The sequence below is a fragment of the Xiphophorus couchianus genome, chromosome 23 (assembly GCF_001444195.1).
Source record: "Xiphophorus couchianus chromosome 23, X_couchianus-1.0, whole genome shotgun sequence".
NCBI classification, from domain to species: Eukaryota; Metazoa; Chordata; class Actinopteri; order Cyprinodontiformes; family Poeciliidae; genus Xiphophorus; species Xiphophorus couchianus.
In genome coordinates, this window is record NC_040250.1 from 15,490,228 (window position 1) to 15,514,078 (window position 23,851).

The following is a 23,851-nucleotide window of genomic DNA, read 5'->3' on the forward strand; positions in this document are numbered from 1 at the left end:
GGCTATATTTGATCACTAATATTTTTTTTCAATGTCAGAAGTGTTTATTGGAATGTTAGATAATTCTCACCTAAACAGATGAAAATAAAAAAGTGATACAGGAAAATGTGTTTTTTTTAGTTGTGCAGCAATTGAGCATAGATACTTACACTCATTTCAGGTTTGTTGACATTTTGGGTTAGTTATCTTTTTACTTTTTTAAATAAAAAAAAAAATTGGGTTCTTTAATTTTTATGTCACGCAATTCACATAAACAATATAAAGGGGAAATAAAGTGGTGACATTAGAGTCCAGAATAATTTAATAGATAAAAGGAGGAAAACCACTTATTTTGGTTGATCATCCGGGACACCCTGCACACCCTCGACTATCAATGTTGCCGCAGAGAGCCGTAGAAAAAGACAAAGTGGCGCCACCTAATGGACAAACGTGTTCATCTCACCTAGTTCAGCTTCACCCTACCGGTTATGCAGCGCCCTCTACAGGTTCTCATCCTCTCATTACGAACCTTAAAATAAAGGAAGGTGTGCGATGGTTTAGGATGAATCGAAATGTTTAATTTTGTAACAGAGAGCAAAACACAAAGATACAAAATACAAAGCTTACAAAACTGTCAGTTGTATTGGCAGGAAGAGAACGGGGCTTTAGTACAACTGAATTATTGCTAAAAAATAATAAAAATTCACAATGTAGTCTTGCTCATAAATAAGTTCAGGTTTTACACGTTTCCACAGAAGATGGCAGAGGCTTTATTTTTCCTGCAATAAAACGAGTTTTAGTGTTGATTTCTTGCCAGCAAAAATCACCCACATATGCACTTTTAACCTCAAAGATGATCATCGTCACATTCATCAGTTAACTTCTACGATGGAGTACTAGGGGCACACTAAGAAAATGTGAATATTACAAAAATAAAGTCATAATATTGTGAGAATAAAGTCACAGTATTACGAAAATAAATAATATTACGGGAATAAAGTCGTACAAGTGGAATTAATACGAGAATAAAATCATAACATTCCAACTTTATTCTAATATTGTTACGGCGTAATTCTCAAAATATCTCATAATATAATGACTTTATCCTCACATTACTTGATTCGACTTTATTCTCATAATACATTTTTTTCCCCCCTTAAAATGACCCCGATACTCCGTCGTAAACTTCAACTTTCTCCAGAGTTTCTCTGTTCTTCATGAGGCGTTTCTAGAAGCACTGATGGTTCTTCAGCTGCTCGATATCAATGAAGCTCCTCCCACAGTTGGAGCACTGCAGCGGTGTCTTCTCACTGCTGTGTATCAGCTGGTGTCTCTTTAAATACTCCACGCGGCTGAAGCGTTTCCCGCAGGCCTCGCAGCCGTACGGACGTTCCCCCGTGTGGATCCGTTGGTGCCGCTCCAGGTTGCCAAGGCGACTGAAGCAGCGCCCACACTGCGGGCAGCGGTGCGGTCTCTCGCCCGTGTGCACCAGGTGGTGGCGTTCCAGGGAGCGCGAGTGTGTGAAGCGTTTCCCGCAGATCTCGCAGCAGTGCGGCCGCTCGGCGGCGCAGGCGCACTCATGGTTCTTGAGGGCCCAGGCGTGGCTGAAGGTGTTGCCACAGTGGGCACAGGGGAAGAGGCCCACCTCTTCCCCGCTGCCCTGCAAGTGGGCGCCACCTAGTGGACAGGGGTGCTCATCTAGTTCCGCCTCTGAAGTGAAGCCTCCTCCACACTGTGGACAGAAGTGCAGCAGATCTCCTCCGCCCTCCTCCTCTCCACTCTCCTCCACGCTTCCAGGAGCAGACGGATGGGGCAGCTGCTCTGGCTCTGCCTGCTCCACAGCGCCCTCTGCAGGCGTTATAGCAGCACAGTCGACTTCTCTCAGCTTCTTCGACCAGCCTAGCTTCAGCTCCGCTCCATCAACGCCTCCAGCCCTTGCAGCATCCTTCACACCGGCTTCTTCCCTCTGCAGAGCAGAAGGCGGAGGATCCAGCTCGCCCTCCTGCTCCAGCCCGTCCAGTCCGATGTACTTCGGCGCCACGCTCCTCTCGCTCCCTTGCACCACCTCTGCATCATGCTGCGACGCCGTCCTGGACGCCTGCTCGCGGCCTCTCTCAGCTCTCAGTGCAGACTCCAGGCCTCGAAGCTCGTCCATCGTCATGCCCCCGTCTGCTGGTTCGGAACGTTTCAGTGCCCAGTTCTCCTCTTCCTCTACTTTCTGATGAAGAGCGGAGGGGCAATCTGAAAGGTCTGCAGGATAGACATAGAGGGAGGGAGAGCGTTTGTGTGAGGAATGACTTTCACTTTTATTTTGAGATTTTCTAACTTGCCCTGCCTCAGTCTGAGCGTCCCGGGCTCATTACCTTCACTCTGCGGTTTGGAGCCAGTGAGGAGGTTCTGGTTGGGCGGATTCATCTTCAACGCCTCCTTTATGAGCCTCAGAGAAGCAGGCTGATAGCCCTCTGTTTGCGAAAACTGCACAGTCAGAGAGCAAACAGCTGAGTCATGGAGAAAGAGTTTCTAAATCAGACCAAATTGTTCACATTTAACATTCACAATGTTCAAATATCAAATATGATGCTGCTGTTTGGAACTAAACCAAAATGGAAGATCTCATTTCTGTCTTTTTTTAAATATTTTTTTTTACTTCAGTTCAGTCTTTTAAACATTTTCAATATTAGACAATTAATCAAGACAGACAAATGGGTTTGCTACTAACAGACAATATATGATACGATTCTTGTTCTTAATGGTCAAATGAAAGCCAAGCTATGGCTGCCGTTTAGTTAAATTTGCTTCAGCGCATAATTTATCGTCAGAGGTTTGAAAGAGACAGAACGAATTAATTCACCTAAATAACAGCAAACCCTAAACTCATGTCATACAGTCTGTGAAATGAATGAGTGAAATAAATGCCAAAAATGAAAAGTGGATGGTTTCTGGGGAGCAACAACAACGCTTCATATAATTTAAAAAAGAAAACAAGAAAAGTGAATCCCTGCGAAGAGAAGAAATAGTCTAAGCGTCACAATAAGCATTTACGTCTGGCATTGGTATAGTGATGCAGTTCGCTTTTAAATGGCCGTAAGTGGAAGTACACAGTTCCTCCACAGTGATAAATTCATTATTCAAGTATAAAATGGCTTCTAAATTTAAGAGGAGGAGAAGCATCACTTTTACATATACAGGCTTTCTGAAAAGAGGAGGATAAAATATATATATATATTTTAAGTCTGAAAAGTGTGGCATGGATTTTTATTCAACCACCTTGTGTCAGTGTTTTATAGATCCACCTGTTGCTGTAATTACACTACAGCACAGTCTTGGTGTTTATATCTCCCAGTTTTGCACTCTTTGTTCATTTTTCTTGTAAATTGTCTCATGCTCAGTCAGACTGGATGAGAGCATCTCTTTATATTAATTTTCAGATCTTAGCATGGCAATGACAATTATTTCATGCGGATGAACTCTAAAGGCAATCAGTTCCACTGGATTTTATTTAGGTGCAACAGAGTAGTTTAATTCCTGGATCATGTAAAAGCTTGTAGTCGTGACGTGACATAAGGCAATGGAAATACATTACTTAAAATGTTTGTAATTATGTCATCTTTGTTCCATGTTAACTTCTTCATACATCAGCTGCTAGTTCGCGATTATAAGACCGATTTTTATCTCTTTGGTGTATTTTTTTGCTCAACACTGTAAGACTAAGCTGAGATGAAAACGTACCACTTGGTTATGTGTTTGCATAGGAAAAAGCTTCATACTGCAGCCAGAATTATTATAAAAGCTTTGCTGTACTTGAGAGTTGAAGATTTCCACTCAAGAGGGAAGTCTAGCAGCTTAAAAAAAAATCAAACCAGCAGCGTTCTCTTTATCGCCAACATCTCTGCTGTGATTTGTTGGTGGAGAAATGCAAGCGAACCTCTCATCACCTCTCCTCATTATCTCGCCGTCTACATTCCTACTCGGTCTACATGAAGCTGCCGAGCAACACGGTGACGCTGTGCCACTTTCTCCTCCTACTCCTCCGCCGAGAAAGCCCATCTCCCTCACCTCCTCTTTGATGTTGGCGTTCTCCTCCCCCTCCTCGCCGCTGAGGCTGCCCTCCCCGTCCTCGTCATCCTCCATCTCTCCCTCGTCTTCCTCATCCCGGGGGAACTGGACGAGGTACGCCTCCCTGGCCTCCTTTCCCCCTCTTCCTCCTGCTCCCGTTAGTAAGCCTAAAGCCCCTCCAGCTCCTCCTCCCCCGTCACCACCTCCTCCTCCTCCTTCCTCCCACACACCTCCAGGCCATCCTTTGCTGTGGACCGCTGCTGGGACCTTTTTCAGCTTGCCTCCTGCAGTGAGGGGAGGGCAGCAGAGGAAGGTGTGGAGACAGAGGGCACAGGGAGACAGAAGATGAAATATGAGGGGGAGAGAGACGAGTGGGAGGAAATGATTGGGAGGCAAAGAGTGAAGGATGAAGGAGAGACGGGGGGAAAGAGACGGGAGACGTGGAGGAGGAAGATGGCGAAAGGAGTCAAATAGAGGTTGGGGTGAAGGAGAGAAGAAATCAACCAGGGGGAGGAGTAAGCATGATGAACAAATGAGGAGAGGGGGCATAGAAGGACACACAGGAGAGTGGGAAGGAGCAGGAAAAAAAAACATGTGACAGAAATGACAGAGAAGAGGACGAAGCAGAGTTGTTGAGAAGGAGGAGAAACGGGGTGACATGTTGAAGGAGAAGATGAAAAGTGGAAAAAAAGAGAAGAGAAGTTGAGTGTGTAATTATGGAGGGCGATAGAGAGAGAAGCAGGAGAGGAAAGGAGGCGGGGGAGTATATATATGTGTGTGTGTGCGTGTGTGTGCAACGTGATCAAGGAAAGAAACAGAGCAGGAGGAGGAAATGGGGGGAGGAGAGCAGAAGGAGGAGCAGGAAGGGGAGGGGGAGACAGAAGGAGAGGAGCAAGGCAGGAAGGGAGGGAGCAGAAGGAAAGAGGAGTGGGAGGGCCAGAAAGCAGTGCAACGAGAGGAGAGGAGAGGGGGAGGCGAAGGATGGAGGGAAAGATCATGAAGAGGAGGCGGAGGAGGAAGGGAGAGAGATCAGCTCTTGCCAGATGGTTTCCAACAAAACAAGAGTGTCAGTGTCTGCACAGCAAGATTAAAGCTTTTTTCACTTTAGACACACAAACGCAGATACATCTTTGATGGAAATGACAGACATGCGAGTCACTGAAAGGCTGTGGTAAAGTCTTCAACCACTCTACATCAAAATACTTACGGGCAACGTCAACTTTCCGCTTCTGCCGCCCTCCTACCTCCTCGCCTGCGTTCAGGCCGGCGTTGCGGCGGCTGGCCGCCCAGCCCATCCCGTACTTGCGCTCCGTCCTCAGCTTGCTCTCGGTGAGCTTGAGCCGCAGCTTGAGAGCCTCGTTCTCCTTCCTGTTGAGGGACAGCTCCACCAGGTAGTCGTTCACGGTCTCCTGGAAGAGCTTGCTGATCTCGCACACCGAGGCGCGGATCAGGGTGTCCATGACGGCCGTCAGATGCGTCTCAAAGGCGCTCACCGACTCCTCCATCATCTTGACTCGGAGAGCTGTGGACCTGATCAACACTCAGCATTAATTAACTGATGACTGCGTTAACAAAGATTTACAAACTGGATCCTGGAAGTTGATCACGCCTATTCGATTAAAGACGTAGGAAATCACCTCGGTAGCCGTTACTTTAAGTTAGCTAGCTGCTCCTATAATCTAACCAACTGTTCAATCTCAAAGGACTCAGTATATATGTATACTTACCCCACCTGTAACAATTTAATTACACTATAGCCCCTCCATTCAGCCCTTTTAAACGCAACCACGGTGATATATCAGTTTAATTGACACCAAACGAAAGATCTTCGTCAATTTCGCTTGTTAGTAAACTCTCCAACATGTCAGAGTGTTTAAGTGGATCGCAGGAGGGTTTCCAGTGCTAGCATCAAGGCTAATTTAGCTCTTCATACGCACCTTCTGCAGACGATGCCCAAGTTTTAACTTAGCAGACGTAAAATTAAAACACACAGTGTGACTTTACAGGTTGCACTGGGTAAGTAAGTCATGGGAAGCGGTGACAAAAGGAAGCGCAATCCCAACTTCAGCCCTCTCCGTTTGTCTCCTGCTGCTGCTGACACTGTTTTCCTCCTGGGCTCCCTCAGCACTATTTATGATGCCTGCCCACTACCGTAATTACCCTACCACGACGTTCAGGCGCAACTTAAAAAATGCTCATCCTCAATTTTGTGCTGAAATGCTTTTAATTTAACTTTTTTTTTTAACTTGACAACACACCCAGATGGTTAAATAGAATATTTATTGAACTAAACCTGGCATCTTGCCTAAAATAGATAACGAACACGTTGGAGCCACACAAAAATAATTGTCTTATTCTTGATTTTAAAGGCTGACACATTAAGGAAAGAACGAAAATTAAAATATTAAGCAATTAAAATTACGTTAAAATTGTATAATTTTAAAGGTAGGTAAATGTGAAAATAAATGTAAATGCTTGCAGTGACAAACAGATTAACTTGTTTTTGTATGAAAGTCTGCAAAAACCAAGGAATATGAACATCCTTTTGCTGTGACTTTGTTAGCATACAGCTCTGTCATCAAAATGTTAAACAGCCAAGTGAAATGTAATAAAGCTAGAAAACGTTCAGGATTAAAAAGAATTTGTTCAATTATATTTGGAGATTATTGAGGGAGTATGAAATTAATTGGTTGGTTTATTTTGTCGTCTATTTTCAAGGATCTGATTAAAATATTCCTTTTTGTCCGCTCCATCATATGAATATTTTTTACAACATTAATAAATTATGCAAAACAAACGCCAGAATGAACCGAAATACGTTCACGTCACACCCTCTTGGAGTGATAAGTCTTCCAGGGTCATAGGGGGCGCTGTGAGCAATTTCTGACATTGTTGCCGACCGAAACTACAAAAGAGAAAGAGGAAATGATCTTGTCTTCTTCCGTCTGTGAGCAGGAGGAGAGCGAATCCTCTGCAGCAGCTCCAACAGTGGAGAAAATACACAGCAGTAATCATGCCGATGTTCATGGTGAACACCAACGTGGCTAAAAGCGACGTCCCTGCGGCTCTGCTGTCCGAGGCCACGGAGGAATTGGCCAAGGCGATGGGCAAACCTGTGCAGGTAGGCCTGGGATCACTCGGTTCTGGAGAATCAATGTGGACCTCGTGTTGTTCATATGGATCAGTTTTATTTGTGCCGTTATGATCATTTCATGTTTCAAATGTACTGAAACACAGTTGCGTTTAATCTACTATGTGAGCAGATCCTTGTGAAACTATGCAAACATGGCCTGGACTGAGCATTGATCAATGATAAACCTAAGAGGACGATTTATTTGTGGCAACTTTAATAAAATAAAAGTACAAAGACGTCAACGGGACCACAATACATATCCTAAACCTTTAACAAGTTTACTTTTTTGGTATCTGACTGCATTTGTCTTGCATACCAGTACATTGCCGTGCACATCAACCCTGACCAAATGATGATGTTTGGAGGAAAGGGAGACCCCTGCGCCCTCTGCTCCCTCCACAGCATCGGCAAGATCAGCGGCGCTCACAACAAGCAGTATTCAAAACTGCTGTGCGGACTGCTCAACAAACACCTGAGCATCTCTCCTGACAGGTAATAAATACACAAGGGCTGCTTCATATGACGTGTAACGCTAAGGTCAACTCTCGTTAACTAGTTTCTCCCTGTGTCTGTCTCAGGATTTACATTAACTTTGTGGACATGGATGCAGCCAATGTGGCCTGGAACAATACCACCTTTGGCTGACATGGAGGTCAACTTTCTAAAGCAGAAGATCATTCCAGCTTTTTCCTACTTCCTATAGTCAAAAGCGATGCAGTGGATAACAAAGGCGGTCAGAGGTTCAGGTTAGAACAGTCAGAATACTGTGGAGCTTGTCCAAAAAGCACTTAACTTGACCCTTTGCACTATTCCTTTTCCATCCAAAAATAAATTAAAAAAAAATTCTGGATGAAGCCATGTTTTCTTTGGTTGTTTTATTACTTGCAAAAAGTTAATGTGGTTAAGCTAGATTCATCTTTTTTGGCACAACACAGACACCGTAGAATCACAATAAAAGTAGGACACCAACAAAAAGTACCGCTGCTGAGATTGAAAAAAATAGGGCCATATATCACAGATGGATTAAAAATTCAGAGACAAAAAAACATATGTAAACCTATTAAATTTTACAGTAAAAAAACGACTAAACCACACACAATAAATGTAATAATTTAAGCTAATTGTAAATACAGCTAAGTATATATTAACATGTATACACTTGGGTTGATTATAAATACAAACCACTATTGTAATCATATTTACTCTAAAAACATTTTCTATATTTAAAACTTTGGAGAGACAAGGATTGGAATACAATTTCAGTATAATTTTTCCTTAATATTGAATAAAATTGTAACTGTTTTCTATGAAACATTAGGAAGTTTATTTTGATTAGATGTGAATATTCTGTGTTAATTGAAAAATTGGCATTTTTAATTTTGTCCAGCAAAAAGAGTGAGCGTATCAAAAATAAAAAAAAAACAATAAGGGAGAAATGCTAGTTTAAAAACGCTGCATTTTAAAGTTTCCAACTAACAAAATTAAAAGAAAGCAGTCGCGTGAATATACATATATTTAACACGTGTTGAATTTTAAACTCTCAGTCTAAATTTTCGCATATGTTTTATGTTAGATCTTGGATAGGATAGGAAGTAATTATCATACTATTTTTTATTTTGTGTTATATGTTTAATGATAAGGTAACATATGTAGCTCTTTAGAGCTTATCTTTAGTTACGTAAAAAAAAAACATATGTAGGAATTTTTCTTCAGGTTTGTACCTGTGCAATGTGCCCAACCGGCTGTTCGTGGGTTGAAATGATGAATTACGATGTACATTGAATGCAGCAACTAATGCGTCTGCAGCGTAAGATGTCGCTTAACGACACATTAGCCAATCACAATAAGGTATCGTATGGCTCCGTTAACTACAGAGACCAGAGCTACGACGTCATTGCTACAGTCGGCGGGAAAAGCCCATTTGGGTTGTGGTACAGTTACCTTCCGTACGTTCTCTCCGTTTTAGTAACAAAAAGCCATCTCCCAGGTGAGCCTAGGTTGATTTCATATGCAGCTGGTGTTCGCACACTGTTTCTTGATGGTTGTGGGGTTACTTTATTAGCTACCAGGAATACGCTAACACTAGCTCTCTTCTCCCTAGGCCACGTCGCCAAGGCGTGTCAGATTGTCAGCATATTAAGTTTATCTTGTAGCATTGCGGTAGTAGTGTTGATATGAGGCGTTTACGAGTCGAGGAAAACTAATGGGAGTAAATCACGAAATGCTTTGCATTCTTGTCGGGGACTGTGAGGGGAAAATGGCGGATGAGGATATCACTTCCTCATTAGCTTGGCTAAGTAACCAGTGGCTCTTACTTTTTACTGCTGTTGTTACAGCAATACCCGATTTCTGATCAGAAGCCTTTTCAGTCAACACGGCTTGTTGACTGGTCACATGGTGTGATCCTCACCATGCGAGTCTGGTGACTCTCATTAAGATCTTTATCTGTAAATTTTGCATTAGTTTTAGGTCTGCTTTTATTCACTAAAAATAATACTAATAAAATACACGAATGCAACACAACCAGCGTACTTTAGATGATAAAAATGTATTTAAAATAACACGTGCTAAAGTGAAATTTAGTTTTAAAAGCGAAAAACTTTATTAGTAGCATATTATCTTAGAAAGACTATATGATCATAACTTTGTTGCACTGACAACGACTTACCGCATTTGTCTGTTAATTTACTCAATAGTGTGGATCACATTCTCTAAAGGTATCAATAGTTAGACTGTCATGAAATAACAGCAAAATCGTAAGTTGTTTATTAAAAATAAAATTAATATTTCGCTTAATTTTGGAAAACAAACTTCTTTAAAACTAAATATGTGGATTCAGTATTGTGTGTGAAATTGGAAATTGCCTTATGATAAATAACCCTTTTGTAAAATGGCATCTTCCTGGGCTTAATCCTGTTAAATGGAGCTAAAATTATAAAATTACAACTTTTTTGTTGGCATGCAAAGCGGGATTTTATAATGGGTGGAATTCAGTAGCATACAAATACTACAATATCACAGTATACATAGAAGTGAACTATTTGTCACATTCAACCAAAGTATTTCATGTTGTTGACTTTATAAGACATAATAGGTTTTTAAAAATAAGTCATGAATCGTGTGTTTTGTTGACTACTGTGATCTGATCATGTTTCTCTGTGTTTAGCCAATAAGGATTTCCGCAACGTCTCACACGCTCCGAAGGCCGCTGTTGGTCATCTTCCATCATGTCTGACACTCTGATGCGAGGCGTCCGGGTCCAGCTGACCACAACGATGGACTCCGTCTTGAGGACGGCCGTGTTTGAAGTCATGAGGATCTTTGAAAGCGCACTGTATAACCATAAATTGGAGATGGCGCAGAAGGGAGAAGAGATTGCTCATCTCAAAGTAAAGCTTCAAGGTGCAGAGCTAAAGCTTAAAGACTTTGAGATGAACAGTCAGAGAACAGCAGAGACGACTGAAACCCAATCAAAGCCAGAAGTTGTTCCAGTTGCCCCAGTTGCCCCAGAACAGCCTGTCACAGTTCCTGAGAGTGAAGTTGAAGGTATAGTGGGTTATTTATTTGATTTCAAGTAATCTGCTGCTGTATTAGAAAGCTGTATAAGGAACATAACTCCACATCTTCAGTTTTATTTAGTAATCTAAATATTTACTACTGTGGGGTTAAACATGTTTAGTGTGTCTGCTTATGCGCAGTGCCCGATGACTGGTGTGCTCCACTGGGCTGTGATGCATCGAACAGACAAGAGGAGGGTTGTCCCAGCGTAAGACTGCGGCAGTTTTCCATTCGTCTGTTTCCTGTTCCTCTCATTAAGCACGAGGTGTGTAGATGGATCTAGGAAGTTCTGGTGATGGCGAATGGTTGTTCAATAACACAAACTGCGTGGGGTGAGCGATCAGATTGCTATATGAGCTAATTGTTTTGGTGCCACATCTCACACTGGGCTTGTTGCTTAACAGGCCACTGGTTGATCTTTCACTGTGACCTCGGACAGATTCCTGTCAGACAGCTAAACTAATGGTGAAATCCAGAAGTCAAGTAGAAGTGAAAACCAGTGAGCCCAGGACGGATGCTGGTGCCGGATCTGAACATGCTGAGACTTAATCTGATTGTTTGACCCTTGTTAAGCCTTTCATTTTCTTCACTCTTTTTTTTTTTTTTTTGATATTTTTTACAACTTTTTAGAGATGTAACTTATGTATGTTTTTCTTTTTCTATTTTTAGGAGGACAACCATGTCATCAGCCTCCAGAAATCTCCAGTCAGCAGGAGATCAAAAAGAAGTAAGTTGAATTATGGACCATTTTGACCATTCTCTGATGCCTTCAGGATGTTTTGCGTTTATTTTTAGCTCTTTTATAGACATTTTCATAAAAATGAAAAACCCTTCAAACAGACACAAATCTAAGATTCTATAAACTCGTTGATGTAATAGTTCCCATTATGTCACATTTTGATTAATCAGCCTTCTGAAAGTAGTAAATTATTGTTAAATGTTAATATGTTAACATTTTCCTGTTTCTCACGTCACTCTGTCAAAATTATTTGCACCCTTTTTTGCTTTGTTGTTGCTAAACCACTTTGTCTCACAACACATAAGTCCAAAGGTCTCAAATCACACCTTCAAATGACATTCTCCATTTGTCTGTCTGTTCCTCCCAGTCTCTGCCATGAATGATAAGCCAAGCTCGAGCCAAGACGAGAGTAAACCAGTCGGTAATCAAGCAGCTCGGCACCCGAAAATAAGTGGCGACCTCAACAAATTACTCCAAGGTCTCAGCAAGGACTTCTGCAACCTCACGGATTTGGAACGGCTTCGGAAAAGACAAATGAGTGAGGAAACTTTTACAAATGATGAGAAGAAAGCGAAGAAAGACGAAGAAGATTCATCAAAGCACAAAGAGAAAAGTCAGAGCAAATCTAAATACATTTGTGAGACTTGCTACAAGGTGTTCAAAACAAAGCGAGGCCTGGGTGAACATGTCAGTTCCCAGAGGAAGTGCAGAGGCTGCCTGACGGCCCTCTGCTTCAAAAGTCAGGTGAAATACCATAAGAGAGCTTGTGCAGAGTACAAGAAGTTGAAAGAAAAATGCAGACTGAAAAGTAAAGCACTCAACTCCAGCAAAACAGAGGTGATTGGGAAAAAGGAAATCACACAGTCTTCTGCTAACAAAAAAAAACCCTCCACCCGAAAGTTCTCCTGCAAACATTGCAGCTACAAGACTAACTCCAGAAAAAACCTTAGACAGCACAAAATGTGTCATAGTGAGAAGACGCAAGCTTTGCCCATATGTCTAGAGAGGCTTGATGAGAAAAAGGAATTCGATGTAGACAAGGAAAAACACAAAAGTCTCATGCAGGTCAGCAACCAAAATGGAGACTTTGAATGGACTGAGCCCTTAGAAGATGTTGACGAAGACGCGGGATTAAAACACGGCGAGAAAATGCAAGAATGAAGGCCCCTGAAGGTGATAAGTGACGTACATTTTGTTTTTTTACCAGCCTGAGTGCATAAGAAGGACAGGAAGACTGCAACAGGATAGCTGCTGTCCTCGGACATTATTTCACTGACAGCCGTAATTTACACCCACCATGTTTTGTTTGTTTTACTTCAGAAATGGAAAAGAACAGCTCCAAGTATTGTATTTCTTAAAACCATTTCAGTCAAAACAAGACGCCAAAGTAGCTTTGTTTTTTCTTAAATCACAGGTAAAAGGGTATAAGACGAGACAGGTTTTGTCCTCCAAAAGCAGTCTTCTGCTAAGACGTTGAGTAGTCACCTCAATGTTTTGTTTTCTCTGACTAAAATTAGACTGATGAAGGCAGATGTATCCTCAGAAAGTGAAAACTCTTAAGAGAGAAAATCTACAAACTTGCTAGGTGATCGTCTAGTAAGTCAAAAGTGCTTCATCACTTTGTGAGAAATGAGATCCAAGCCAAAATGTGCTTTTTTTCTGATTGCTTGTATTTTTTATTTTTATTTTTTTACAAAATAGGAAGCTCCAGTCTCTCTAAGTATTTGTTTGCATTTGATACATCTTTGGTACTTTACAACTGTATTATTTGATGTTCTTGAATGCTGGATCATCACACAGAGCTCTCTGGTGTCAATTACATTGGTTGAATAGATTTTATGTAATTGTAAAAAATGGGTCAACTCTACAGGAATTATTTCAGCTTAGCTTTTTTTTTTTTGTTGATAAATGTATTACCATGAATTTATATATTTCTTTGTTGATGTGTTTTGAACTTGCTTTATTTGTTATGGCACAATTTTTGTGCTTGAAGTTGTTGGCTTAATTTGATTTAAACCCAATTTTAATAAAACGTACAATTGTGTTTAGTTTTTGTTCATTTTTAACATTTAAGAATAATATTTTTTTTAACTACACGTTTAGAAGTTGATAGTAAAACATTACCTTTATTTAATGGAGACTTGCAATGCTTCCTGGTGTCCCTTTATTTGATTTTAATTTCATGCTGAAGTTATGAAATAAAGCAAAATTTGTAGTTTTTCACTGCTAATGTTTTGATTTTTTTTCCCCCTTAAACGCTGGCTTGTTCTTCCCCATAGAATTAATATGGAGAAAAAAAATTATATTTGAAATATAAAATTGTTGAATTAAACTTTTCGTTGACGATTAAGAAACTGAGCTGTGTTGCACATGCCTTACCTGCACGTATGCGGGACGTGATTTCTCATACGTTATCGCGAGATTTGCTACATCTCTTCACAGGTGTCGAGCTGCTACATAAATCCTGCGATGTTACCTTGAAAGTGAGGCTGCTATATTTATTTTTATTCTAGTCAACAGAAAGTTACTCTCCAGTAAATTACAACCGGATTGTCTATTAATCTGTTTTTAGTGCAGCGTTTAGACATTAAACGCAAGTGCTAGCTTAAAGGATGCAATGCTAGCTTCGTTGGGTCGTTGTTTACATGTTATTCAGAGATAACGAGAAAGCGAAGCAGGGGGTTTCCTGTCGCTTTTAAAGGTTTTTTTTTTTTTTACTAAATTACGGTCCAAAATAGCCAACACTTTAGAAGGCTCTTGCCGTAAACTCCCAATTGTATACTGACAGTATCTCAGGCAGCATGTTGTGTTTTCTGGAAGCTCCCAGCGGTGTGTCGGTCAGTCTCGGACATTAAGACGGGTTTAATCACAACAAAAGGAGCATGGAGTCTGTGAGGAGCGCGTTTCACGCTCAGCTGGCCACCATCATGGACTCTCTGCTTGCTGCGGCCGTGTGCGAGATCGCCAAGATCTTCGAGAGCAGCCTGTGCGAGCAGCAGACGGAGCTGGCGCAGAAAGCCGAGGAGATCTCCGTGCTCCGCTGCAGGCTGGAGAAGGTGGAGAGGAGGCACAAAGCTAAGGGTGGAGGCACCGAGGAGGCAGAGCCGTCATCAGGAGACAGAGAGGGCAGCCTGAGGCAACAGATCCCGACAGGATCAGGTATTACAATAGACCTAGAAATATAAGCACAGCCTAAAGTTGTCTTTAGGCTGTTTAAATAACGTAAGTTATATAAATTATAATTGATCTTGTTTTAAAATTATTGCTGGCAAACTTCAAGTGACATGTTTCCTAACCCAGACTGTGTAACACTGATTGGACTAGTACAGTGGTGTCCCACTCCAGTCAAGAGCTGCAGTCCAGCGTGTTTTAGATGTTTTCTTAGTTCAGCACACTTTAACCGAATTAATGTTTCATTATCAAGCTTCTGGAGAACTTGATGACAAGCTGAAGGCTTAATTTGGCCATTATTTGAACTGTGTTGTATGCAGAACATTGGCTTGATAACTTGAGTTGGACAACCCTGTACTGGGGTAAAGGGTCGATGTCGAAAGGAGTGATATTCTGCGTAGAAAGCATTCAGAAATACTCATAATTTAATCTGGTTTTAGTTGGTACCCTACAGAACAGTAAAAATAAAAAATACTTACAACATTAAAAGAACTGTAGCTCTTAGTATATTATATTATTTTATCCCTGATAAGAATACTTTTTTTTGTGAGTTTTTAAAAAAAATTCTTTTTAAAAACAGTACAAATGTATTAGTTTGTACTGTATTAATATTAGTATATTCTTAGTTGTACTCTGGTGTACAACTAAGACCAGAGTTTGCACTAATCTGTTCTCTTTGATAGCACTGAGTGTGGGGAAGGAGCCATGTCCATCGGAAGCAGAGGAAGTACTCTGCATGCTGAAGGAAGAGGTTACAGGTCAGGAAGGAGCTGCCATAAAACATGAGGTGAGATGTTTTGCTTCTTCTCAGTGACTACCATAGTATACCCAGTGATTTTGCTAAAATATGTTTTAGCTACTACAAATTTACTCATTCATATCTTGTTCTTGTTAAGTATTGAGGTTCTTACAGATTTCTTTTACCTCTTTTTATGAACAGCATCTTAGATTGCGGTCTGCTGCAGTCCAAACCCCGAATGGAAATCTGTGCATTTCCCATCCTGACCACTGCTCTCCCAAATCTGAATCCAGTCTACTTCCAGCAGGTGAGTGGTTACCTGGACTGAACACCACTCGAGGTGCTGTATCAGGTCTGGACCAGCTGCAGGCAGACGGCACTGACTGCTCTGCTGCAGGTAGCAGCAGCATCAGCAACAACGCGTCTTCCTTCCCGCGTGGTTTTAGATCAGACGAGACCAATAACGAAGGTGACAACGCCTCATTTGCTTATCTGGACCAGGAGTCCGAGAACCAGAACTCGGATCAGGGTCCGGGAGAAAAGGAGGCTCAGAGAGATCTCACTCCAGCCTCCTCTGGTGAATCCTGGCGAACAAGAGATGACAGAGGTGCAAGAGGCCACATCAATCACACACGGCGAGTCAGTAATTTTACTACCAGAGATCCTCTGCGACCGCAGTCCAACTCCCAGCTGCTCGCAGCACGTCAGACCAACACTCACAGTCATCCTGTAACTCCCAGTGGAGGCAGCGGACGCCCTTACTCCTGCCCCTACTGCACCAAGTGTTTCACCTACCCTTCCCATCAGCGCAGGCACCTTCTACGGCACACCGGAGTCAGACTGCATCCCTGTCAGTTCTGTGACAAGAGCTTCCTCACGCCGTCAGAGCTCACCGTTCACACTCGCACGCATACCGGGGAGCGTCCCTTCGGCTGCGCTCAGTGCGGTAAACGCTTCGCCCGCAGCGGCAACCTGAGAGCCCACCAGCGAGACGTTCACATGGGAAAGAGGCCCTTTGCTTGTGTCGAGTGTGGAAAAAGATTTGCCCACAGAGGAAACCTGAGGGTGCACAATCACAGAGTCCATCAAGGGGATCCGTACTACTCTGACGGTCAACCGGAGCCTGACATAGGCCAGAGTGCTATTTAAAAGCAACACAAGTAGGAAGAATACCTACATTAAGTTATTATTCAGCACCTTGGCAGCAATTTGGAACAATTGAAGCTTTTTGGTCTTATTCGTGCTTCTATATATTTTTTTTTTATGTAGATGATTGTCTAATTCTGAGTCAGTCTGTTTTAGGTCAAATAGGTTTTTGTTCAGTGTAATTGATGTGAATGAATGAATATAATAATCTGAACATAACTGTGGAAGTAAAACAAGCAAAATGTGACTATATTGCTGTTTCTTTTCCTTTTCAAAGTTGGCCATTTCTGAACATACTCTTTATTTGAACTGAAGAAACTGTCAAATAATGTTTTATATATGCTACAGCTGCATCTAAAAAATTTAAATATCATCAAAATTGCATTTGTTTCAGGATTTCCATTTAGTACGGGTACATTCAAATGTTATATAGACTTATTACACAAAGAGTGATATAGTTCAAGCATCATTTTCTGTTAGATTTCATTATTTTGGATTACTATACAAGAGGATTATGGAAATTCTGAGATCACTCCTTTCTGAGAAGTCATTTTTTTCAGTGGCATTAATTTCCTTCCATAGTTTATGTCTAACAAAAACCCAAAATTGGGCGTGCCGTGGTGGCGTAGGGGTTAGCGCGACCCACATTTGGAGGCCTCAAGTCCTCGACGTGGCTGTCGTGGGTTCGACTCCCGGACCCGGCGACATTTACCGCATGTCTTCCCCACTCTCCTTCCCACTTTCCTGTCAGCCTACTTTGTAAAAAGGGACTCTAGAGCCCACAAAAAGACCCCCTGGAGGGGTAAAAAAAAAAACAAAACCCAAAATTAACTTAAAAAAATCAGACGATTAAAAGAGATCAAAAAATCTGCTAATATCCAAACATATTAGTGGAAAGTTAGGTGAAAGGAAAAAGTATGGTAGAAAAAGGTGTGCATATGACAGAAGTAACCACATTCTTTAGGTGATTTGCAAAAACAGCAGCCTCATCGCCTCCATTGATCCAGTGACTCATGCAAAGTTCATGTATATTCTTTGACATTTCTGTATCGAAAAAAACATGTTTAATAGCTTCAATTATAATCTTCAGAGAAACTAAATTTAGGGTTTTCCTTGACTGTTGGTAGTAATCATCCAAACTGATAGAAAACAATTGAAAGAATTCACTCTTTACGTAATGAATCTACAATATGAATGTATTTGAGGATCATATAATGGATAGAAATCCAATATATGACTCATAAATCTTGAGTCATAGATAATACATACTTAATATAATTAAGTATTTATTCAGATGAACTAGAACTCATCTGTCTTGCCTCGATGGAATAATATACAGAGTTGTGCGTCCTGAACAAAGGACGTTTGTTCAGCATGTAGTTAAAACTGATACCACACAATGTTTCCCGTTTCCTGAACATCCTGTATGAAACTGGTAGAAAGCACTAAAATTATTTTCTTTTTTTCAATTAAGTAGTGGAAATAGAAATAACAACTAGGAAGAATATGACATGAACAAACAACTGGTCCTCCTTTGCACTCTTATCTTTTATAACAATTTAATCCCTTTAGAGCATTAAACTTCAAAAATGTAAAACATTGCTGTATTGTTTATCCTATCTTAAATATTACTGTAAATATAATTGCTCTTTGTCAGTGCTTACCTTGGATTGAATGTAGTCTTATTTTTCTTCTTCAGTATTAAAGAAGATTAATACTTCTTCTTTTTTTTGCTTTTTTTCTCCAAAAAATCTAATTTCCTCCAGTTGATTTCTGGTTAAATATTTTTTCTCCTGGATTTTATGTTTTTGCTACTGCTTGTTTACTTCATAGGCCTTTTATTTTAGTTTTCTGTAATTTTTTTCTTCTACTTTCTCCAATAATCAGACAGCTGAATTTTTTCTTCAGTATCTGTTTTCATAAACAAGCTTATTAGTAAAGTCCGAATTGTTCAGGATTTTCTCAACAGTAAAAAAAAGTTTTTCCATTGCTTAAGCTGACTTAACAATATTTACTGTAAAGTTTTATTTTAGAACTGTGGTTTAAAAAGCAGATTGTTTGGCTGCTAAATTAAAGTATGTTTGTTCTTAGTTTGAAGCTTTTTTGGTCTCTTCAAAGCTAACTGTATGTACTTCTTATCAAGTTTAATTATAATTTGACTCGGCTGTGAAAAGCTTTATTGTGGTAAATGTAATGTTAAAGAGGACTTTTTTGTTTCCTTTAAAAAAAAAAGTTAATCCTTTACATCCTGGCTTTTCATTGTGAAGAAATAAACATGTAAGTTTGTTGCACTGTTTTATGTCAGACACCGGGGGGCAGTGCAAATACAAGAAGGTTTACAGAAATGTATGTTGACAGGTTTTGATGTTCTCAGCATGTTTTACCTTGTTTTGTCCCACATTTGTCACATCTTTTTCCCTGATGCATGCCCGTGTGTCATCATGGTGCCCGTCCTGTAATACATCGTATGAATGTTCAGAAAAATCAAAATGTGAGTTAATTCTATACGTGCACAAAACCTAATGTATTAGAACATGTTTTAGCTATTTTCTTCTTTATATATAAGTATGTAAAACTTGCAAACTTTCTTCTGTTTCTTGTATTCATTTTCTAAAATTGTTTTAAATCCTTCACACATGAGAGATGTCCAATAAACACTTTATTTTTATTAGTCTTTGAGTGTCTTCTGATGTTAGGATTTCCATGAAAAATAAATTTGTCCTAGTTGTAATTCAAGAAAACATGTTTAAAAAAACCAAACAAAATTAGCCACAAAAATGGGATTTAGATGAAGTGATCAAGATATGTTGGATTTCACTTTTTATCAACTTTTAGCTCTTTTATTGTCTAGAAGACCTCAGTTTTTGTAACATTGACTTGGTGTATATATGTTTTTCTTTTCTTTTTCATAGACCTAAACATGCACTGAGCCTGTGGGCTGAGTGGGGGCTGATGGGATATTTGTCCCCGTCTCTCCCTCTCGTCTTTCACACACTGCAGAGGGAGGTCTGGCCCAGGCTCTGAGCATGTACTCCCCAAGCTGCTGAGTCCATGGATTGCTCACAGAAACACAACATGCAGTGACCTCCCCTCCCCCTTAAAGGTCACCTGTGTTTGTGTGCAGGTCTCTGCCTCAGTCAGAAAGACTGGAAATATATTAAGAACACAGAGCAGGAAGAGGCTGTGCAACACGACAAAAGAGATTTGAACATTAATGTCAGCGTGCCTCACTTGAAAGGTTTAACATTTATAAATCTGACTCAGATAAGGTTTTGCTGTCTGCTGCTGTTGTGGGCGGATTGAATCCTCACTGGATAAAGCTGGGGGTTCTTACAGACCTTCAACATCATAAAGACGCACACACTTTCAGTGCTGTATTTATGTGCTATTTGAAAGCATGCTGCCAGATAGAGGCATTAATCTGTGCACGGATTTGAGTCTCGAAATGTTTTGTGATTGTATTCAGATAGCATCCATTCCATGCAATATTTATTTTGTTTATATTTAGTTGTGTGTAATCGTAAATCTGTTCAAAGCAGCTTTACCTAAAGAGGAAAAGGGCAACAAATATCCGTGGACCAAGCTGGACTGCCAGATGTATGATTGCTTTATAAGATTTACAAACCACATGAAACGCCAAATGGAGAGAAATCTGTAAAGCCTTGAAAAGGTTTACCTTCATAGAATAGCTGAAATTGTGACCAGACTAAATTACACAGCTGGAATATTTTGCATTGGATTTGATTTTGGGGTACCAGAGGAAGGGGTGTGAATACAAAAGCACATCATGATAGATTTTATTACAGACTCAGAGTCCAGATTACATAAAAAGGAAAGCATGCTTTTCTGCTTTTTATTTGTAAAACTGCACAAGGAACTAGGATTGAATCAATTAATCGCAATGAATGGCAATATTTGTCAACTAATTTAGTAATCAATAAATTATTAACTGGAGTATATAGACTAAAAAAATAAACTTTTCTGAAAGAACAACACTGTAAACTGTACAAACGTAAATGCGTTTTGCATTTAAGATAAACAAACTTGTATTAGTTCAAATTGTGTAAATAAAAGAAATTCCTATTAAGCGTCTTTTGATATCCAATTATTGATCAATTTATGCAAAAATAATGATTTATAAGTGAACCCTTCATTGTACTGATAAGTCCAACAGACAAAGTTGAGGTTTTTACATGTTGGTATGTTTTTTTAAGCTGCAGATGCATCCTTTGCTACAAATGTTAGAGCATTCACTAAAAGAATGGAAAATAAATTTTGCACAATAAAATGTTTTTTATTATTTAAAAAAATGAAGTGTTTATTTTCATCTTGTAAATGTATTTCTAATATTTTATATAAAAAGGTTTAAGTGGTTAAATAACAGCTCTCCTAAAGGTGCCAATTTTTTTATTTGACTAGTTGTCAGACTAATCAATAGAATAATCAATTACTGAAATAATCTTTAGTTGCAACCGTAAAAGAAACCAAGTATTCTTCCACACTATAATTATGCACTACTTGTGTTTGTGTGTCACGTAAAAATCCTAATAAAATACAGTGAAGATTGTGGCTATAATAAGGAAATGAATACTTGTGCAAGGCAGTATTTCTCTAAATGACCCATTGCATTGCATGTGTTTATCTTCCTCTGCAGGCTGCAGTTTTACTGCAACTTTCCAGAAGAAAATAACACACTCCACCTTCTCTCATTTCCCTGCTTTCAGCTAAAGTACTCACTCCATCACCCTATCATAATCTGCTGAGTCTGAAATGATCCCCCTGACACCCAGTGAACCCTCTAAACATGTCATATGCATGTAACATAGATTTTTCTCTCCAGGTCTTGTTTTTTTCCCCAGACATTTTATTGCCTTTTATGCATACAGTGGTTGCAGATAGATGCCATTTTTTCTGTGTAAACGGGTGCGTGGGTTGAAGTTATATGGGATTTAGAGCTGCCCAAAGGTTGTTCATTATTATCCAGCCAGTCCCACCTCTCTCCAGGGTCTGTGGTTTCATGCAAGTTGCTATTAAAGTACTAACCCCCCCCCCGCACCCCTTAGGGGAATTATGGTCCTGTCTCCCACTCAGGGCACTGGTTGATCCATCGTCTGCTGACTGTATTTAAGCTCTCCCTTAATGTGCTAATAGTGTCAAACTGCATGGAGGCTGCAGAGCTTTTAACTTCCATCTCATAATGCTTTCAGCCTTTTGGAAAGTGCAGATTTTATGGTTGCTGGGCTTTAAATATTGGTGATCACTCAGAAATTGTCAATGATTAAGTGCGATGATAAAGTTTCCTTTAACAGATTATGCTGAGTAGATCCACAGCTGATAGCAGAACCGATTGGCTTCATGGAGGCAGGTAGATTGTATATTTGTATCTGGTTGTATTTTTAGTTGGCTGAGGGTAGAGTGGAAACATGTTATCCTCCTCCTTCAGATTTCCGAACGTGTGTGTGTGCATGAGATACGGCACGTTTGAGTCGGTGTTCTCCATAGGCTGCTTGCGGGTTGCTAAGAAACCATGCGTCTGCATGGTGAAGTGGGGGGTGGGACGGGAGAGAGGCAGCAGGTCAACAGAGGCAGACGCATGCGGTGCTGCGTCTGATTGGACGCAGCTTATTGCCTGTGATAAATGAGGGTGATCATTATCATGTTGACGAGTTGTAGGCCTGAATCATGATGGAGTCTGCCATTCCGCCCTTTATGGAGCATTAAGTCAATTTATCTGGTTCAGCGCCTGCCTGGTATTCGCTCTGTGCCACACAAGGTGAAGATGTAGGAAGAGAAACTGATAAAACGTGGCTGGATCCACAAGATATAAACACTGCTCTAGAAATATTACTGTATCTGGCAATGCTTAAGGTCATATGTGAGGCTGCTCACTTTTCATCTCATTTTTATGAACAAATATACAAAAAAAGATTTGCAAATAAGTCTCTATGAACTTTGCACAAAGAAAGCAATTTCAATTCAGATCGGATGCCTGGAACCACAGCTACCTTGTGATATAGAGTCCTGGACAAACCTCATAAAATTGCTACTGTGAATTTATCACATCTCAATGTGTCTATCTGTATTTGTTGTTTCTACAATAAAGTGTAGGAAATGATACAGAAAGATTTATATCTTCAGTCTTGACTTTTGTCTTAAAAACTGTTGAATAATTTCAGAACCACATATATTGCTGTGGTGGGAAAAAAAAAATACAGCTACTTGAAATTAAATATAAAACTCTCAACTACATAGACGTTAAAGTAGAATAGAATAGAATAGAATAGAATTCAACTTTATTGTCATTGCACTGTCACAAGTACAAGCAACGAGATGTAGTTTGCATCTATCCAGAAGTGCTCTACGAGATGTAAATATTTATTTACAGATGTACAAGACTATGTACTGTATGTATGGACAATACAAACAATAAAAACAAAATATTGAAACCTATACAATACACCAATTAAATTCACGGTTGTAGTTTTTTGTTAATAATTACTTGCAAAATTATGTTTTTAGCAAGGATGATTAAACATAGTTAAAATCCTGATCCCGTGTTAGCATAAAGTGAAATAACTAACTAACTAAAAATGTTTATATCAGGAGGTTTTGGAGCAAAGTTTGCCTTTAAACAACTTTCCAATTTCTAAATTACATCCACAGTATAGCTCTGACTTTTTAAAAATAATAATATTTTGAACTCTAGACAACACTAAAATGTAAAACTCTTTAGAGAAATTAATACAATTTAATCTTATAAGCCATAAAATGTAACATTTAATATTTCTCTTCCTTTTTTTGCAAAAATAATTCAACACAACTAAAAGTTTGCTCCGTTATTCACCTGAAAGAAACAAAAAATGTTTGAGCAGTTATGTTTTCAGTTAAATGTTTACTGTGAAGGTAATTTGTAATGTTTTTTTTTTTCTGGGAGATTTTTCGTCTAAATGTCTACTGAAATAATTTTGACATTTAAGAAGGAGAGTAGTTTTAAAAGTCACATTTAATTTTAGTTTAGATTGAAGTTTAGACTCTCTGGACTTTAGCTGTTTAGATAAAATCTTCAAAATGAGAATAATGTAGGAAATAAAAACAATAACAGCTAATGAAGAATGAGGAACTAAGCGATATATTTAATACTACTCTATGAATATATATTTTTATACAAACTGATGGTGTCTGGTCAGTCCAGGTTTTCAACATGTTCAGATAATGACAGGAATAATCATTTCTGCCTCCTCAGCCACAGATTTGTGTTGAACGTTCTTGTTAAATCTCACTACAGCCTTCCACCATCTGTCCTGAAGAAGCTGGTGTGAGGGCACAAAAG

At 39.8% G+C, this 23,851-nt stretch overlaps 4 protein-coding genes across 5 annotated transcripts; 3 read left to right on the top strand and 1 right to left on the bottom strand.

Annotated features, from left to right (window-relative positions):
* Positions 1-535: 535 nt before the first annotated feature.
* On the bottom strand, positions 536-6,173 carry LOC114138970 (zinc finger and SCAN domain-containing protein 21-like). Of its 2 annotated transcripts, none has more exons than XM_028008548.1 (5): positions 5,973-6,173; positions 5,243-5,557; positions 4,036-4,319; positions 2,343-2,454; positions 536-2,229 (listed from the first exon to the last, which is right to left on the bottom strand). In XM_028008548.1, exons 2-5 carry the CDS (start codon positions 5,541-5,543, stop codon positions 1,208-1,210), a joined length of 1,719 nt encoding a protein of 572 aa, XP_027864349.1. In that variant the 5' UTR covers positions 5,544-5,557; positions 5,973-6,173; the 3' UTR covers positions 536-1,207. The 2 variants fall into 2 exon arrangements, with proteins under 2 accessions (XP_027864349.1, XP_027864348.1); XM_028008547.1 differs by having other exon boundaries at positions 5,243-5,565.
* A 780-nt stretch (positions 6,174-6,953) lies between these two features.
* On the top strand, positions 6,954-8,022 carry mif (macrophage migration inhibitory factor). The gene is made up of 3 exons (XM_028008564.1): positions 6,954-7,156; positions 7,488-7,660; positions 7,747-8,022. Exons 1-3 carry the CDS (start codon positions 7,049-7,051, stop codon positions 7,811-7,813), a joined length of 348 nt encoding a protein of 115 aa, XP_027864365.1. The 5' UTR covers positions 6,954-7,048; the 3' UTR covers positions 7,814-8,022.
* A 980-nt stretch (positions 8,023-9,002) lies between these two features.
* LOC114138973 (zinc finger protein 595-like) lies at positions 9,003-13,509 on the top strand. The gene is made up of 5 exons (XM_028008552.1): positions 9,003-9,155; positions 10,335-10,714; positions 10,867-10,991; positions 11,396-11,453; positions 11,833-13,509. Exons 2-5 carry the CDS (start codon positions 10,396-10,398, stop codon positions 12,624-12,626), a joined length of 1,296 nt encoding a protein of 431 aa, XP_027864353.1. The 5' UTR covers positions 9,003-9,155; positions 10,335-10,395; the 3' UTR covers positions 12,627-13,509.
* Positions 13,510-13,867: 358 nt separating this feature from the next.
* Positions 13,868-17,114, top strand: LOC114138972 (zinc finger protein 69 homolog B-like). Its single transcript, XM_028008551.1, has 3 exons — positions 13,868-14,624; positions 15,320-15,423; positions 15,577-17,114. Exons 1-3 carry the CDS (start codon positions 14,348-14,350, stop codon positions 16,522-16,524), a joined length of 1,329 nt encoding a protein of 442 aa, XP_027864352.1. The 5' UTR covers positions 13,868-14,347; the 3' UTR covers positions 16,525-17,114.
* Positions 17,115-23,851: the final 6,737 nt, after the last annotated feature.

Coding starts and splice junctions, on each gene's coding strand:
- LOC114138970 (XM_028008548.1), bottom strand. CDS start 5,543: ATGATGGAGGAGTCGGTGAGCGCCTTTGAGACGCATCTGACGGCCGTC. Junction 2,455..4,035: donor ACGCCAACATCAAAGAGGAG/GTGAGGGAGATG, acceptor CTGACTGTGCAG/TTTTCGCAAACAGAGGGCTA. Junction 2,230..2,342: donor CTCCAAACCGCAGAGTGAAG/GTAATGAGCCCG, acceptor TCTATCCTGCAG/ACCTTTCAGATTGCCCCTCC.
- mif (XM_028008564.1), top strand. CDS start 7,049: ATGCCGATGTTCATGGTGAACACCAACGTGGCTAAAAGCGACGTCCCT. Junction 7,157..7,487: donor CGATGGGCAAACCTGTGCAG/GTAGGCCTGGGA, acceptor CTTGCATACCAG/TACATTGCCGTGCACATCAA. Junction 7,661..7,746: donor CTGAGCATCTCTCCTGACAG/GTAATAAATACA, acceptor TGTCTGTCTCAG/GATTTACATTAACTTTGTGG.
- LOC114138972 (XM_028008551.1), top strand. CDS start 14,348: ATGGAGTCTGTGAGGAGCGCGTTTCACGCTCAGCTGGCCACCATCATG. Junction 14,625..15,319: donor ACAGATCCCGACAGGATCAG/GTATTACAATAG, acceptor TCTCTTTGATAG/CACTGAGTGTGGGGAAGGAG. Junction 15,424..15,576: donor GAGCTGCCATAAAACATGAG/GTGAGATGTTTT, acceptor TTTTATGAACAG/CATCTTAGATTGCGGTCTGC.
- LOC114138973 (XM_028008552.1), top strand. CDS start 10,396: ATGTCTGACACTCTGATGCGAGGCGTCCGGGTCCAGCTGACCACAACG. Junction 10,715..10,866: donor TCCTGAGAGTGAAGTTGAAG/GTATAGTGGGTT, acceptor GCTTATGCGCAG/TGCCCGATGACTGGTGTGCT. Junction 11,454..11,832: donor CAGCAGGAGATCAAAAAGAA/GTAAGTTGAATT, acceptor TGTTCCTCCCAG/TCTCTGCCATGAATGATAAG.